This window comes from Melanerpes formicivorus, unplaced genomic scaffold (genome assembly GCF_026170545.1).
Source record: "Melanerpes formicivorus ecotype bairdi unplaced genomic scaffold, bMelFor1.0.p_v2 SCAF_82, whole genome shotgun sequence".
Lineage (NCBI taxonomy): Eukaryota > Metazoa > Chordata > Aves > Piciformes > Picidae > Melanerpes > Melanerpes formicivorus.
In genome coordinates, this window is record NW_027142434.1 from 1,428,448 (window position 1) to 1,443,142 (window position 14,695).

A 14,695-nucleotide genomic window follows, 5' to 3' on the forward strand; every position below is an offset into this window, starting at 1 on the left:
CTAGAACGAGCACACCACACTCCTGAGAGGGCAACCTGAGAGGGCCAGAAGCCAGGCTGGGCTTAGCTGAGCTGGGCTGACAGCTCCCAGGCTGCTAGAACGAGCACACCACACTCCTGAGAGGGCAACCTCAGAGGGCCAGAAGCCAGGCTGGGCTTAGCTGAGCTGGGCTGACAGCTCCCAGGCTGCTAGAACGAGCACACCACACTCCTGAGAGGGCAACCTGAGAGGGCCAGAAGCCAGGCTGGGCTTAGCTGAGCTGGGCTGACAGCTCCCAAGCTGCTAGAACAAGCACACCACACTCCTGAGAGGGCAACCTGAGAGGGCCAGAAGCCAGGCTGGGCTTAGCTGAGCTGGGCACACAGCTCCCAAGCTGCTAGAACAAGCACACCACACTCCTGAGAGGGCAACCTGAGAGGGCCAGAAGCCAGGCTGGGCTTAGCTGAGCTGGGCACACAGCTCCCAAGCTGCTAGAAGGAGCACACCACACTCCTGAGAGGGCAACCTCAGAGGGCCAGAAGCCAGGCTGGGCTTAGCTGAGCTGGGCTGACAGCTCCCAAGCTCCTAGAACGAGCACACCACACTCCACTGCTTGACTGAGCTGAGGAACTGCTCAGAGGAGACTCAAAGATAAGGAGGGAGATGTTTGCCATCTCCAACAGCTTGTTGAGGTTGAGAGAGGCTCTCCTCCCCCTCTGCTCTGCCCTGCTGAGGCTACAAATGGAATATTGTGGCCAGCTCTGGGCCCCTCAGGTCAAGAAGGAGCTCAGGGAACTGCTTGAGAGAGTCCAGCCCAGAGCCCCAGAGCTGCTGCAGGCAGTGGAACATCTCCCTGTGAGCACAGCTGAGGCAGCTGGGGCTGGGAGCTGGGAGCAGAGCAGCCTGAGGGCTGCCCTCAGTGCTGGGGATAAAGCTGTGCAGGGCTGGAGCCAGGCTCTGCTCAGGGATGGCCAAGCACAGCACAAGGGGCACTGGGGGCAAGCTGGAGGAGAGCAGCTGCCAGGGGAGCAGGAGGGGAAACTTTGTCCCTGGGAGGCTGCTGGAGCCTGGAGCAGGCTGCCCAGAGAGGCTGTGGAGTCTCCTCTGGAGCCTTTCCAGCCCCCCCGGATGTGTTCTGTGTGCCCTGCCCTGGGTGCCCTGCTCTGGCAGGGGCTGGGGCTGGATGAGCTCCAGAGGTCCCTTCCAACCCCTTGCTCTGTGTTTCTGTGCCCCTGTCTGCTGGCAAGTGCCACCAGCTCACTGGAAGCTTCCTGAGGAACAGGAAGAACAAAGCCAATCACAGAACACAAGAGGATGAACCAAGTGGGCTGAGGGGAAAGGGAAAGGTGGAGGACAAATTCAAACCCAAATCCTCCCCAGCCCAGGCCAGGTTTCAGCTTCAGGAGTTCCTTTCATCTGGTCACACAAGACAGGCCACAGCCCTGCCCTTCAGAAGCTGTCAGGCACAGCTTGGCTTACCCCAGGGGACAGCTGCCCACCAGCTGGGGCCTTGCAACCTGTTGTGGGAACCAAAGCTGTCAGATAATGGAAGAGGCTCAGAGAGCCCCAGCCTGCCCACACCTTCCTCTCAGCTCCAGCTGCCTCATGGCACAAGTCCCACTCCAGCCTGGCAAGCTGTCCTGCAGACCCTCCCACCCTGCCCAAGGGACACAGCTCCAAGCATGGCAGGTGCCTGGGGCACAGGAACCCTCTGGAGAGAGGCTGCAGTGTGGCACTCCAGGAGATGCATTGCCAGAGAGGAGACTCTGCCACTTGGCTCTGCTGAGTGCTGTGTGCAGTGACCAACACAGGAAGGACCTGGAGCTGATGGAGAGGCTCCAGAGGAGGCCAGGAGAATGCTCAGGGGCTTGGAGCAGCTCTGCTGTGGGGACAGGCTGAGGGAGCTGGGGGTGTTCAGCCTGGAGAGGAGAAGGCTCCAGGGAGACCTAATAGCAGCCTGCCAGGACCTGAAGAGGGCTACAGGAAGGATGGAGAGAGACTGCTCCCAAAGGCCTGCAGGGCCAGACCCAGGGGCAATGGCTTCAAAGCAGAGCAGAGCAGATTGAGATTGGATGTGAGGAACAAGTTCTGCCCCAGGAGGCTGCTGGAGCACTGCAGCAGGTTGCCCAGGGAGGGGGTTGAGGCTCCAGCCCTGGAGACATGCAAGGTGAGGCTCGATGAGGCCCTGGGCAGCCTGACCTAGCTGGGGCTGTCTCTGCTGGCTGCAGGGAGCTTGGACTGGATGAGCTTTGGAGGTGCCTTCCGGCCCAGACCATTCTGTGACTCTGTGACCCCAGAGCCCTGCACAGAAACTGCACAGAGCAGGAGGCAGCTGAAGCCTGCAGGAGCCCTGCGTGGCACTAGGGGGCGCTGTCAGCCCGGCTGAAGGCGACAGCCCCGCAGGGGGCTGCATGCAGCAGGCCCCCCTGTATCCAGCAGGACCCCCTGCATTCAGCAGCCCCCCCTGCATCCAGCAGCCCCCCTGCCTCCAGCAGCCCCCCTGCCTCCCCCCACCTGCCTGCACCAAGGGGAGCCCAAAGGAGATTTGTTTCCCAGCAGGTCAGGGGCTGTGCTCTGTCAGACTCTGCAGGCACAGCACCCAGCTGTGTGCCACCCTCAGCAGTGCCAGGGCTGCCCTGGGCTCAGCTGCAGGCAGCCATCTGCAACCTCAGCCAACTGCAGCAGGCTGCCCAGGGGGCTCCTGGAGCCCCCATGCCTGGAGGTGTTTAGGGGGCAGATGGATGTGGGGCTGAGGGAGGTGCTGCAGAGGCAGTGGCTCAGCAGTGGTGGGGCTGGGAGCCCTGGGTGAGTGCTTGGCCTTGGTGATCTCCAAGGTCTCTTCCAACCTCCACAGCTCTGTGGCTCTGTGGTAGGCTCTGGCAGGACATCACCCAGCTGGCCAAGCAGCAGCACTCAGTAGTGCCTCCAGAATTCCCAGCAGGAAAGAAGGAAGAGCAGTGGGAGATGGCAGAGTGCCAGGCTCTGGGCACCAGCACTCTGCAGTGCTCAGGGCCCCTGGGCAGGGGGAAGGAGCTGCTGGGCACACACAAACACACCTGGCAGCAGCTTGGCTGAAGGGGCCCAACAGGCAGCAGCTCATCACCATCTGCCCACCTGGACAGAGCACCTCACAGAACCCTGGCATGGCTCAGGTTGGGAGGGAGCCCAGAGACCATCTGCTCCAAGCCCCCCTGCCTCTGGGGTGCTTTCTCCCCTCTGCCTTGGCTTTCTCCCCTCTGCCTTGGCTTTCCTCCCCTTGCCTTGGCTTTCCTCCCCTCTGTGACCCCCCAGCCATGACTGAGAGCGTTTTGCAGCTCCTGCAGCGCTTCCTGCCCAGTTCAGCTCCCAGGCAGCAGCAGATCAACCACCACAGGTGTGGGTGGGCCAGGGCCAGGCCTCTTGGCCACCCAAGGATGGACAGCAGCCCTCCAGAGCACTCTGCTGGCCCTCCCTCCCCACAGCCAGCAGCCTCTGCTGCTTTAACCTTTCAGCTTCATGCAGATAGCTTAAGGCCAGGAGTTAGGAGAGGTCCCTGTGCTCTAATATTAGCTGATAAGCTTTGTTTATGTTTCTGTTGCTAAGAGCAAGCTGAGCTTTGGAAACACTCAAGCAGCCCAAATGCTACTGCAACAGCTGCTGGGGGGGGAGCTGAAATCCATCCACTGCTTCCCTGACAACTGTTGGCCATTTTCCCTTTCTGATTAGATTTTACTGGGATTGCTCTCCTTCCAGACCAAGCTCTTCCCATGCAGGTGACCCCCTCCTGGGTCTCCAGAGCCTGGCTCCCAGCTGCAGGCAGCTCAGGCCTGCTGGTGCTGGTGGAACTCAGGTTCAGGCAGAAGGTTTCCTTCACCCACAGGCACAAGGAACCATTGCTGGGCTTTTTCCATCCCCTCTGTGTAGTTTCAAAGCTTCAGTGAAAGGTGTGAGGAACCTTCTGGTGCTCCTCTTCCTGTCCCCAGAGGTCACAGGAGATGTTTCTGCCTCACAGAGGCAGGAGCCCTGAGCAGAGCTTCTCCGTTACTGCCCTTCGGGCACCCAACGCCGGAGCAGCCACACTCCCTGCTGCTGGGTGTCTGCAAGCACTGTGCCAAGTGCCCTGTCTGCAGGCAGGGCCAAAGGTCTGGTGGGTTTTGTGGTGCCCACCTCTTCAGGGCAACCTCTAAAGCTCCTGAAACTCGACTCTGGCCTTGCCAAGACGGAGCTCCCGCTGCGAAAGGCTCCGAAGCGGCAGCACAGAGCTGGCTCTGTCCTCCCCTGCTCACTCTCACTCTGCACCAGGAGGCTCTTTTGGCAGCTCAGCTCAATCCAACTGCAAATGGCCCCGAGCCAGCTGACCCCTCACAAGATGAGGAGGAGCACAGAGGCACTCCCAGCACTGAGCCTAAGTGCTCTGACAGACACAGGCCCTGCAGGAGCTGTTTCCAATCACCCCCTGCGCGCAGCGGTGGTGGATGTGGCTCATCCACAGCACTCCCTGTGCTAGCTCTGGGGAAAAAGAGACCAAGCCCAAGCAGCAGGAAAAGGCTGAGTGCCTCCCAAGGAGCACAGACCCCCTTCTCTCTGGGATCAGCTGCAGCTGAAGCAGGGAAGCTGCAGAGGGTGCCCTGGGAGAGCCCAGGCGCTGGCTGTGGGCTACGCAGCGCTGCTGAGCTCCACCAGCTCCTGCTGCAAGTGGTGACCTCTGGGATGGCTTTGCACATCCCTTGGCTTCAGGCCACTGAGCACAGCCCACAGGGCTCTCTCTGCTCAGGGAGGTTTGTTTGGGGAGAAGCTGTTACTTTAGTTTGGAAGACTCCAATCACTGAGCCCAGTGCAGGAGCTGGGTGCCAGCTGGAAAGGCATCTCCTCAGCTGTGGCTCCTGGCTGCCTTCTCCTGCTCACCAGTGCCAGACTGCAACAGCTCACCTGCCTGCAGCAAGACATCATGGAGTGGCTTGGGTTGGAAGGCACCTTCAAGATCACAGGATTGTCAGGGTTGGAAGGGACCTCAAGGATCACCTAGCTCCAACCAGGATCACCAAGTTCCAACCAGCATCACCTAGCTCCAACCAGCATCACCTAGCTCCAACCAGCATCACCTAGCTCCAACCAGGATCACCTAGCTCCAACCAGCATCACCTAGCTCCAGCCAGGATCACCTAGCTCCAACCAGGATCATCTAGCTCCAACCAGGACCACCTAGCTCCAACCAGGATCACCTAGCTCCAACCAGCATCACCCAGCTCCAACCAGGATCATCTAGCTCCAACCAGCATCACCCAGCTCCAACCAGCATCACCTAGCTCCAACCAGGATCATCTAGTTCCAACCAGCATCACCTAGCTCCAGCCAGGATCACCTAGCTCCAACCAGCATCACCTAGCTCCAGCCAGGATCACCTAGCTCCAGCCAGGATCACCTAGCTCCAACCAGGATCACCTAGCTCCAGCCAGGATCACCTAGCTCCAACCAGGATCACCTAGCTCCAGCCAGGATCATCTAGCTCCAGCCAGGACCACCTAGCTCCAAGAGATGCTGTTCCTGTTGGTGTGACCTGCATCAGTTCCCAGAAGTGGTCACACAGGCAAAGGTTCCTTCAAAGCTTCCTGTGCCAGATGCTACCTTGCAGCCTGCCACCACAGGGTTCAAGATCCATGGAATGGGCTGGGCTGGAAGGGAGCTTAAAGGTCATCAAGTTCCCACCCCCTGGCCTCCAACACCTCCAGGGAGGGGGCACCCCCAAGCTCCCTGGGCAGCCTGTGCCAGTGCCTCCCCACCCTCACAGTGAATAACTTCCTCCCATTGTCCAGTCCCTGGTTTCAAACCATTGCCCCTAAAGACAGACCTCTTGATCTTCCCTAGTTAAGAGCACAGACCAAGGTCCCTGTGCAAAGAGCAGCAGCTGCACCAGGTCTGTACATCCCTGCCCTTGAAATAGCATCCTAGGGAAGGAAGTTTCCACCAGCCAGGTCCAGCACAACTCAAAATGCTGCCACTGCTCAACAGCCTCAGCTGCACAGGGCAGACTCTAATGGCTTTGAGCTGGGAGAGGAGACTGAGAGTGGAGAGGAGGAAGAGATTGCTGAGAGTGAGGCTGGGGAGAGCCTGGCACAGGCTGCCCAGAGAGGCTGTGGCTGTCCCCTGCCTGGAGGTGCTCAGGACCAGGCTGGATGAGGCCTGGAGCAAGCTGTGCTGGTGGGAGGTGTCCCTGGGCATGGCAGGGGGTTGGAGCTGGCTGAGCTTTGAGCTCCCTTCCAACCCATTCTATGGTTCTATGACTTTTCCCTCTGTGCCAACTCTTCCCTTAAGGTCAACTGAATGAAATCCCTGCTAGGGGAGCACAGCCCATCTCCTGCTGCACCACACACCTACATGCTCCAGGAGGTTTGTTTTCCCCTACTGCCTGCAGAGGGAATCTGGGGTCCTGTGCAGCACAGAGGTCTCCTTGAGGGACACCACACGGAGGTGAGCAGAGCCAGAGGGGTGGCTTTCACCTGAATGTGTCTACATCCAACACTCCTTCATGTCACAGGACCTGCTGCAAGTGCCTACTGGGCTGCCTGGCCTCTACAGGGTGAGGGTAGTCACCAAGATGATGACTGAAGGAAGAGGCTGAGATGCTGAGGAGACAAGGAGCAAATCACGAAGCCGAACAGAACCCAGGAGCCGCTGAGGGCAGGGGGCCAGAGCTCAAGTGGGAGCAGGGGCAGCAGCCTGCCAGTCCAGGTAGCAGCTAAGAGACAGCTGTGACACCCCCACCATCACCACCAGGTGAGAGCTGGTCCCAGGAGGAGGGACGCAGCCCAGCACTGACCTTCGGCGCTCCCTGGCCTCCTCAGCTGGCTCCTTCCCGGGGCCGGCAGCGGCGCCGGCATTCGCCACACCGTTGGCAGAGCCCAGCCCGCTGCGGTCTGTGCTTACCCCCAGAGGGCTGCTAGCAGAGATGCCCTCTGGGGTTCTCTCTACAGCAGAATCAGTTTGTTGCCTGAAAGGGGCTCTGAAATAGAGAAGACATAAGGGAAAGCAAAGCAAGTGAACCCATCTGCGGAGCCGGGCCGAGGCAGCAGCACCAGCTCACTCTGCTCCTCCTAGACTTGGGCTCTTGCAGAGGGCAGCACCCATTAAAAGGAGCTCCTGAGACCTGGCAGAAGGACTGGCAGGGGGAATTCAAGGCCTTCACGTCCCTTTTTTTGTAGCACACCCCATGAGCAGCTGCACCTGGGGAACACACAGGGGCAGTGAACTCCAAAAGCTGGCACCCGAGAGCAGCCTGAGCGGCGCACTGCGTGTGACAGGTCCCCGCCGCACCCAGGGGGGAAGCTACGGTGCCACAGGAGGCCTGCACCTGCCTGCTGGGCCGCCTCCACTACTGCAACCACATGTCCAACAGAGCCAGCTGGGCACTGATCACCAGCTGCCTTCCACTCCATCATCCACTGCAGAGCTCAGAGCTTCCAAGCCCAGCGCTGCCGTTACCTGCAGTACTGGCGGGCGGCCGCTGCGCTGCTGGCGCCGGGAGCTGTGGGGCAGGAAGAGACAGGTTGCCACGGGGTGCCCGGGGAGGTAGATGAACCAATGGCAGTGGGTGAGGTAGCTAGAGATGGATTGCGACTGGCTGAAATGGAGGGGCTGCTGAGGTCACTACTTCTACCAAAGGAAGCACTGGAAAACAGCACAAAAGGAGGTCCTTCAGAGCAGGGCGACCGCAGCAGAGCCCCAGCCGGCTCCCAGGGGCTCAGCCGGGCGCAGGCAGGCAGCTCAGAGCCCACCAGAGCTGCCGGCGCTGGCTCATGCAGGCCGGCCCTCGGCAGGACCCCTCTTAGCTAAGCCCAGCTGGGGTGCAGGGAGAGAAGGAGGGCGTGGAGGTGAAGTGGTGTAGCTCAGGGGCAGGGCAGACCCCGGCTGCAGTGGAAGCGGCAGGCAGAGCACCCTGCGGGGCTGGGGGAAGCAGGGAGCAGGCTGCTCGGAGCAGGGGAGGAGAGGGACGTGAGCAGCTCTGGCTGCATCGCCTCCCAAGGATGCCAGCTTGAAGAACTCGGTTTCCAGTGGCTTAAGGCTTTGGCAGGGATGGTCAGTGAAGGCTTTCACGTTTGGAACAAACTCTGTGGTGCTGGAGAACAGCTGGAGGGAGGCTGTCCAAAGCCCGGCCAGGGATGAGCCAGGGAAGGCTGCTGCTGCCTGCCAGTGTGGCACAAACCCCTTCCAGCCATGGCTGCTGGAAGGCTGCTGAAGTGCTCAGACTCTGGGGATGGGACAGGGGGCAAGAAGGGCTGTCTGTCACAGGAGGAGGCAGTGCCCTTCTGCTTCTTCAGACACCCCACCTGAGTGGGAGAAGCTCCCCAGCGCTGAAAGCAGAGCTGATGAAAGCTGGCACCAGAGCCCCAAGCACAGACTCCTCGCTGCCTGCCCAGAGCACACCACTGTGTACCCTTCCACACCTTCCCCAGCAGCTGGTATGCCTGGCTGCTACTGGCCAGACTGGGCTGGCTGCAGGATCAAAGGCTGGGAAGGCTGCAAGGCTGCCTCTCATCTCCTGCATACTAATGATTCCCATGCCAGGGGACACGGAGGAAAGTGGCTGCAGCAGGAATCAAAGCTGACCTGGAGGAAAAGCAGACTGGGGTAGAGGGCTGCAGATTCATGGGAACACCAGAGCAGGGCTGGAAGTCAGCACCAGAGCAAGAGTCAGAGAGAGCAGCCTGAGGCTGAAACAAAACTTGAAAGAGGCAGGACAACAGCCAAGGACAGGAGGAGGCAGCAGAAGGCCCCAGTCCAGCTCACCCAGGCACCCAATTTACAAACCAGCTTTATGTGCCAAGGCCTCCAGCCAGCCCAGAGCAGGCAGCTGGTCCCTAGACAGGCAAAGGAGAGAAGTGGACACCCTGGAGGGCCTCCACAGGGAGGGACCTTGCATTTGGGCTCTTCAGCTGATGGCTGCTTGCCATGTCCAGGTCACAAAGGAACAAGCAAGCCACTGTCACCAGGCAGCAACCTCCACCAGAGCCTAAACAAAGCTTCCCCTGCAAAGCCAGCTCCTGCCTGGGGCACTGGGGAGCAGGAAGTCCTCTTGGAAGCAAGTGCCTCTCTTCTTGTCTCTGCAGCAGAGGGAAAAGCCAAGCCCTGGAGATGGGCTAGAAGGAGGGGAGAGCACGGGGATAAGCCTGGCTGGTGTGGGAGCAAGCAGCTGTGAAGGTGTGGAAGCTGCTGAGGAGATGAGGGAGTGGAGGTTTGCCCAGGGAAGGAACAAGAGGAGCTGCAGGGGAAAAGGTGGTAGGAAACCTGGGGGGAGCAGGGCTGATGTGGCACCAACCTAGGAGAGCCCAAGGCAGACAGGTTGGGGCATGAGGGGTGGCTGCAAAAGTGAGAAGGAACTTGGTCAGGGAGGACACAGGAGAGCTAAGGAAGACCTGACAAGGACTGTCCAGAAGGGAAAGGCAATGGGTGAAGAGGGGACACGAGAGGATGGAAGCAGCACCAGGTCCTGCAGGGGCAGAGGTGTGGGGAGCTGAGAGGGGAAGGAGGAAGAGGAAGGGAGCATGGTGATGGCACTGTGCCCTGGGGCAGAGAAACGCAGTGCTGGGGCATCACACAGCCCCTGCTCAGCAGAGGGGCAGCAAGGCACTGCCAGCTCTGCAGGGATTCACCTCCCCAGCCTGGCACCTGGCATGGGTGGCACTGCACAGCCTGAGGAGGACCCTAAAGAAAAGATTCAGTTGTTGACCCCTGAACAGAGCAGGCCCAGAGAGCTGCAAGAAGGGCAGCAGGAGAATCTTGTTAATCAACAGCTGCAGGACCTGGAGCAGGGAGGACCACAAAGTCATGCTGAAGGGTTCCACATCAGCAACACAAAAGGCACTGCCACTGCTGCTTGTTCTCACCCACAGCCTCTGCAGCAGAACCCCCAGGGAGTGAGCAGGGGGATGGGAAGCAGCACTGCACACCCAGGAGCCAGGCAAGCACAGCCCAGCCCAGGAAAGCCCTCACGCCCTCAGCTGCTTCCACGTGTGCTGCTCCAAACTCCTAACTGCTGAGGGCTTTTAACACCCTGCCACAGGCAGAGCTCAAACCAGGATCTGCTTCTGGAAGGTGGCCACAGTGGTGGCTGCTAAGGAGAGTGGTTTGGTACAGCTCCTGGCTCCCAAATCCCTGAGTGCTGGAAGCAGGAGAGTGTGGGAGGCGGAACACTGCTCGGAGGCTATCACAGCTTCAGCAACGTGTCCTTCAACCCAGCTGCTGTGAGAAACAAGAGCCTGGGCTGCATGGGCTGCTGGCCTGGCTTGCTGGGATGGCTTTCATGTGACCAACCCAGGGAGAATAAATATGCCAATATGCAAATGAGGGCGAAGCAGCCTGGGAAGTGACTGCAGCCTGCGTGGGATCCCTTCCCGCAGCCACGGCTGACGGCAGGGAAGCTGCTCAGCAAATCCCCTCTGCTGGGCCAGATCTCCTCCTCCAAATCCTTCAAGACAGAGGCAGGGGGGAGCTGGCTGCATGCACTGGCATGGAGAACAGGCTGGCAGAGCTGGGCTCTGTCAGTCTGGGGGCTAATGGTACAGGCAGAGGGAAAGCAGAAGGCAGCAGTCGCTGCCAGGACAGGCAGAGCTTCAGCGGCTGCCTCGGCTCAGGCTGAAGCAGCCCTGCAGCACTGCTGCAACCTCTCTTCCCCCTTAGCAGAAAAGCCATTTCCAGCAGCTTGAGAAGATCTGCTGCTGGTGGTGAGGCTGTTTTTGGAGGGCCCCAGAACATAACTGGGTGTCCTCATGGGGATGAGGGAAAGGGGAAGTGCAGAGGGACAGAAGTGATCCTCTCAACGACAGCCAAGGTTGGCCTGGTCGGCTCTGCTCTCTACATGAGATTTGCCTCCTGGAACTCTGCTCAGAGGTTTGGTCATAGCTGGAAATGAGGAGCAGCTTAGCCTCACCCAGACTCCTTTCCTCACCTTAAAGGCTGATGCACAGGGCTGGAGAAATCAGAGGCTCAATATGATTGTGTTGCATTTCCTGTGCTCCCCCACATGGGGCAGGGGTCAAACCCATCCTGGTTTTACTGCTTGTGCACAAAGCCCAACCCCACTGAGCCCTCTGAAGAAGTCCACTCCATTCCTAGCCTAGAGATCCTCTCTGGGACTGCCTGTGGAGCCATTCTCCTCTGCAAGGCCAGAATTCAGCCTCTGTGACAAGCAGTGGGCACCAGCAAAGTCCCACTGCCAGCCCAAACCTTCAGCAGGCTCCGTGCAGCTGATCCAAGGAACGGCAGCAGCGGTGGGGATGCCAAACTTCAGGGACAGCCATGTGAGGGCCTGGCCTGGGAGCAGGAGGGCAATGCCAGCTGCAAGAGGCTGAGTTTTTCCAGTGCAATCAGCTGCAGGTTGTTGGAGAGCCTTGGGAGAGCCCTGGGAGCCAAGCTCTGGAGGCTGTCCTCGTGTCCCAGGACAGCAGTGAGCTCCCTGCCGGGGAGCAGCAGCTGGGGGCAGGGCTGCTGCTTGCAGTGGCTGCTTCAGCTTTGGATGTGCTCAGCAATTGGGCAGGCATCCTCCAGCACAACTTACCTGCACCAGCACAACCTCTGGGGCAAAGAAACATCTGCCTCAGCCCCAGAGTCCCAGGGCACTGTTCCAGCTCCAGCAGAGTTACTTAGTTCCAGGTCTGGAATTGGGTGAAACACTCTGAAAGCCTCAAAGCTCTCTGCCTAGGGCACAGCTCCAATGGCTTCCACAGCCTGCTCTGATGGCTCCCAGCGTGAGCCAAAGCAAAGGGGAGGGGGATGGCACTGCCCTGGCACACAGAGATGATCTCTTCCTCTCAAACTCAACAATGGACTCAGCCTGGCACTGCCCTGGCACACAGAGATGATCTTCCCCTCCTCCTAAACTCAGCAGTGGACTCAGCCTGGCACTGCCCTGGCACACAGAGATGATATCTTCTTCTCAAACTCAACAATGGACTCAGCCTGGCACTGCCCTGGCACACAGAGATGATCTTCCCCTCCTCCTAAACTCAGCAATGGACTCAGCCTGGCACTGCCCTGGCACACAGAGATGATCTTCCCCTCCTCCCAAACTCAGCAATGGACTCAGCCTGGCACTGCCCTGGCACACAGAGATGATCTTCCCCTCCTCCCAAACTCAGCAATGGACTCAGCCTGGCACTGCCCTGGCACACAGAGATGATCTTCCCCTCCTCCTAAACTCAACAATGGACTCAGCCTGGCACTGCCCTGGCACACAGAGATGATCTTCCCCTCCTCCTAAACTCAGCAATGGACTCAGCCTGGCACTGTTCTGGCACACAGAGATGATCTCTTCCTCTCAAACTCAGCAATGGACTCAGCCTGGCACTGCCCTGGCACACAGAGATGATCTTCCCCTCCTCCCCAACTCAGCAATGGACTCAGCCTGGCACTGCCCTAGCACACAGAGCTGATCTTCCCCTCCTCTCAAACTAGCAATGGACCCAGCCTGGCACTGCCCTGGCACACAGAGCTGTTCTTCCTCTCCTCCCCAGCTCAGCAGTGGGCTCACCCTGGCAGAGGGGCACTCACTGCCCTCATTCAGAGAGCCTTTAGCTGGTACTGAGGGACACTGAGCCTCTGCCTCTCCCAGGGGCAGGAGGGAGCAGCACTGGAGGGGGCTGTGCAGGATTGCTTTGTGCTGCTGCCTTGGCTGCTTCACCAACAAGCAGCCTCAGCAGTTCCAGCTGCACTGGGCAGGAGTGGCCTCCTCCCAGGCACTCCTCCCTCTACTCAGCCCTGGCCCCCTCTACTCAGCCCTGGTGAGACCCCACCTGGAGTACTGTGTCCAGTTCTGGAGCCCCTGTGGCAAGAGGGATGTGGAGGTGCTGGAAGGTGTCCAGAGCAGGGCCACAAGGATGAGCAGAGGGCTGGAGCACCTCTCCTATGAGGACAGACTGAAGGAGTTGGGGCTGCTCAGTCTGGAGAAGAGAAGGCTCTGAGGTGACCTCATTGTGGCCTTCCAGGATCTGCAGGGGGCTGCAGGAAGGCTGGGGAGGGACTGCTCAGGATCTCAGGCAGTGCTAGGACTAGGGGGAATGGAATGAAGCTGGAGGTGGGGAGATTGAGGCTGGAGGGGAGGAGGAAGTTCTTCCCCATGAGAGTGGTGAAGGCCTGGAATGGGTTGTGCAGGGAGGTGGTTGGGGCCCTGTCCCTGGGGGTGTTTAAGGCCAGGCTGGCTGAGGCTGTGGCCAGGCTGATCTAGTGTGGGGTGTCCCTGCCCATGGCAGGGGGGTTGGGGCTGGCTGAGCCTTGTGGTCCCTTCCAACCCTGACTGATTCTATGATACTATGAAATGCTTGGAGTCAGTGCCCCTCCTCAGCTGCCAGCCATGCCCAGGCCCCTGCCCCTTTGCTGCTGCTGCTGCCACAAACCTGGACCAACACCCAGCCAAGTCAGAGCTCAGCTACAACCTACCTGTGTGCAGCTCTTGGAGCAATGTCCTGAGGCTGCAGTGACTTTCACTTGCTGATCAGCCTGGGGCTGGTTGTCTCACCCCAGAGCCAGCAGAAAGCTGAGCAAAGCCTTGGCACTGGGGTGCTGTGAAGGGGAGAGGATTGCCCTGCAGCTGAGCACTCCCCACAGCAGCACAACCTTCACCAGCACCCCGCAGCTCGAGGGGAGGCAGCAAACCTCCGCTCCGCGTCCCTGCCCTCGGCAGAAGGCTCCAGGGCCAGCCCCACCCCGGCAGGAAGCAGCAAGCAGGAGGTTTGGGAGGGATGTGAAGAGCAGGAGGGCTGCCTGGGAGGGCATGGGAGGCAGAGCTGGGGCTTACCTTTTCAAGTAGGTAGAGACATAAGTGGTAGGAGCCCCGGAGTGAGCTTCCTGCGCCTTGGGCTCATCCCTCCAGGGCTGCCGCGTGTAGGAGCCGCTGCGCACCAGGGTCACAGCAGACTCCCTGCCACAGGAGAGAGCAGAGAGAGCTTGGATCAGATCCCCTCAGTGCTTTGGGTGGGAAGGGACCTTCAAGGTCATCCAGTTCCACCCCCCCACCATGGGAAGGGACACCTGGGAGGTTGCTTTTGACTTGGAGCTCCACGTCACCAATCCTGCCCTCACCCCCAGACCACCTCTGCTGCTGCCATCTGCATTGCTTCAGCACCACCAGATGTAATCAGAGCCCCACAGAATGGGTTGGGGTGGAAGAGACCTTCCAGAGCATCCAGCTCCAACCCCGTGCCATGCCCAGGGACACCTCCCCCCAGCACAGCTTGCTCCAGGCCTCATCCAGCCTGGTCCTGGACACCTCCAGGCAGGAGGCAGCCACAGCCTCCCTGGGCAGCCTGTGCCAGGCTCTCCCCAGCCTCACTCTCAACAATCTCTTCCTCCTCTCCACTCTCAGTCTCTCCTCTCCCAGCTCAAAGCCATTGTTCCTCAGCCTGTCCCTCCCAGCCCTTGGTCCAAGTCCCTCCCCAGCTCTCCTGGAGCCCTTCAGCTCCTGCAAGGTTGCTCTGAGGTCTCCCTGGAGCCTTCTCTCCTCCAGGCTGCACAGCCCCAACTCTCCCAGCCTGTCCCTACAGGGGAGCTTCTCAGCCTCTGATCATCTTTGTGGCCTCCTCTGATCCCTCTCCAGCAGCTCCATGTCCTCCTTGTGCTGGGGGCCTCAGCTCTTCTCTCTGCCATCCTTTATCAAGCCCTGTGGCAGAAGTGCACAGACAGGAGGAGTTTTTCTCCTCTGGAGCATCCATGCAGGGTCAGCAAATCAGCCTCAGCATGGCAAATCCTT

The 14,695-nt window shown here is 59.7% G+C and overlaps 1 protein-coding gene across 9 annotated transcripts in view; it reads right to left on the reverse strand.

Annotated features, from left to right (window-relative positions):
• PPP1R12B (protein phosphatase 1 regulatory subunit 12B) overlaps positions 1-14,695 on the reverse strand; it is a 206,482-nt gene that overhangs the window by 89,748 nt on the left and 102,039 nt on the right. For 7 of the 9 annotated variants that reach the window (XR_010990646.1, XM_068164658.1, XM_068164656.1 and 4 more), the window contains exons 12-14: positions 13,745-13,867; positions 7,438-7,623; positions 6,776-6,958 (exon numbers count right to left, since the gene is read on the reverse strand). Coding sequence is in view for 8 of the 9 variants with exons in the window: in XM_068164658.1 (XP_068020759.1) it covers positions 6,776-6,958; positions 7,438-7,623; positions 13,745-13,867 (492 nt within the window). In the remaining variant the exon portion in view is untranslated. The remainder of the gene's footprint in view (positions 1-6,775; positions 6,959-7,437; positions 7,624-13,744; positions 13,868-14,695) is intronic. The other 2 variants (XM_068164659.1, XM_068164660.1) reach the window with 2 other exon arrangements.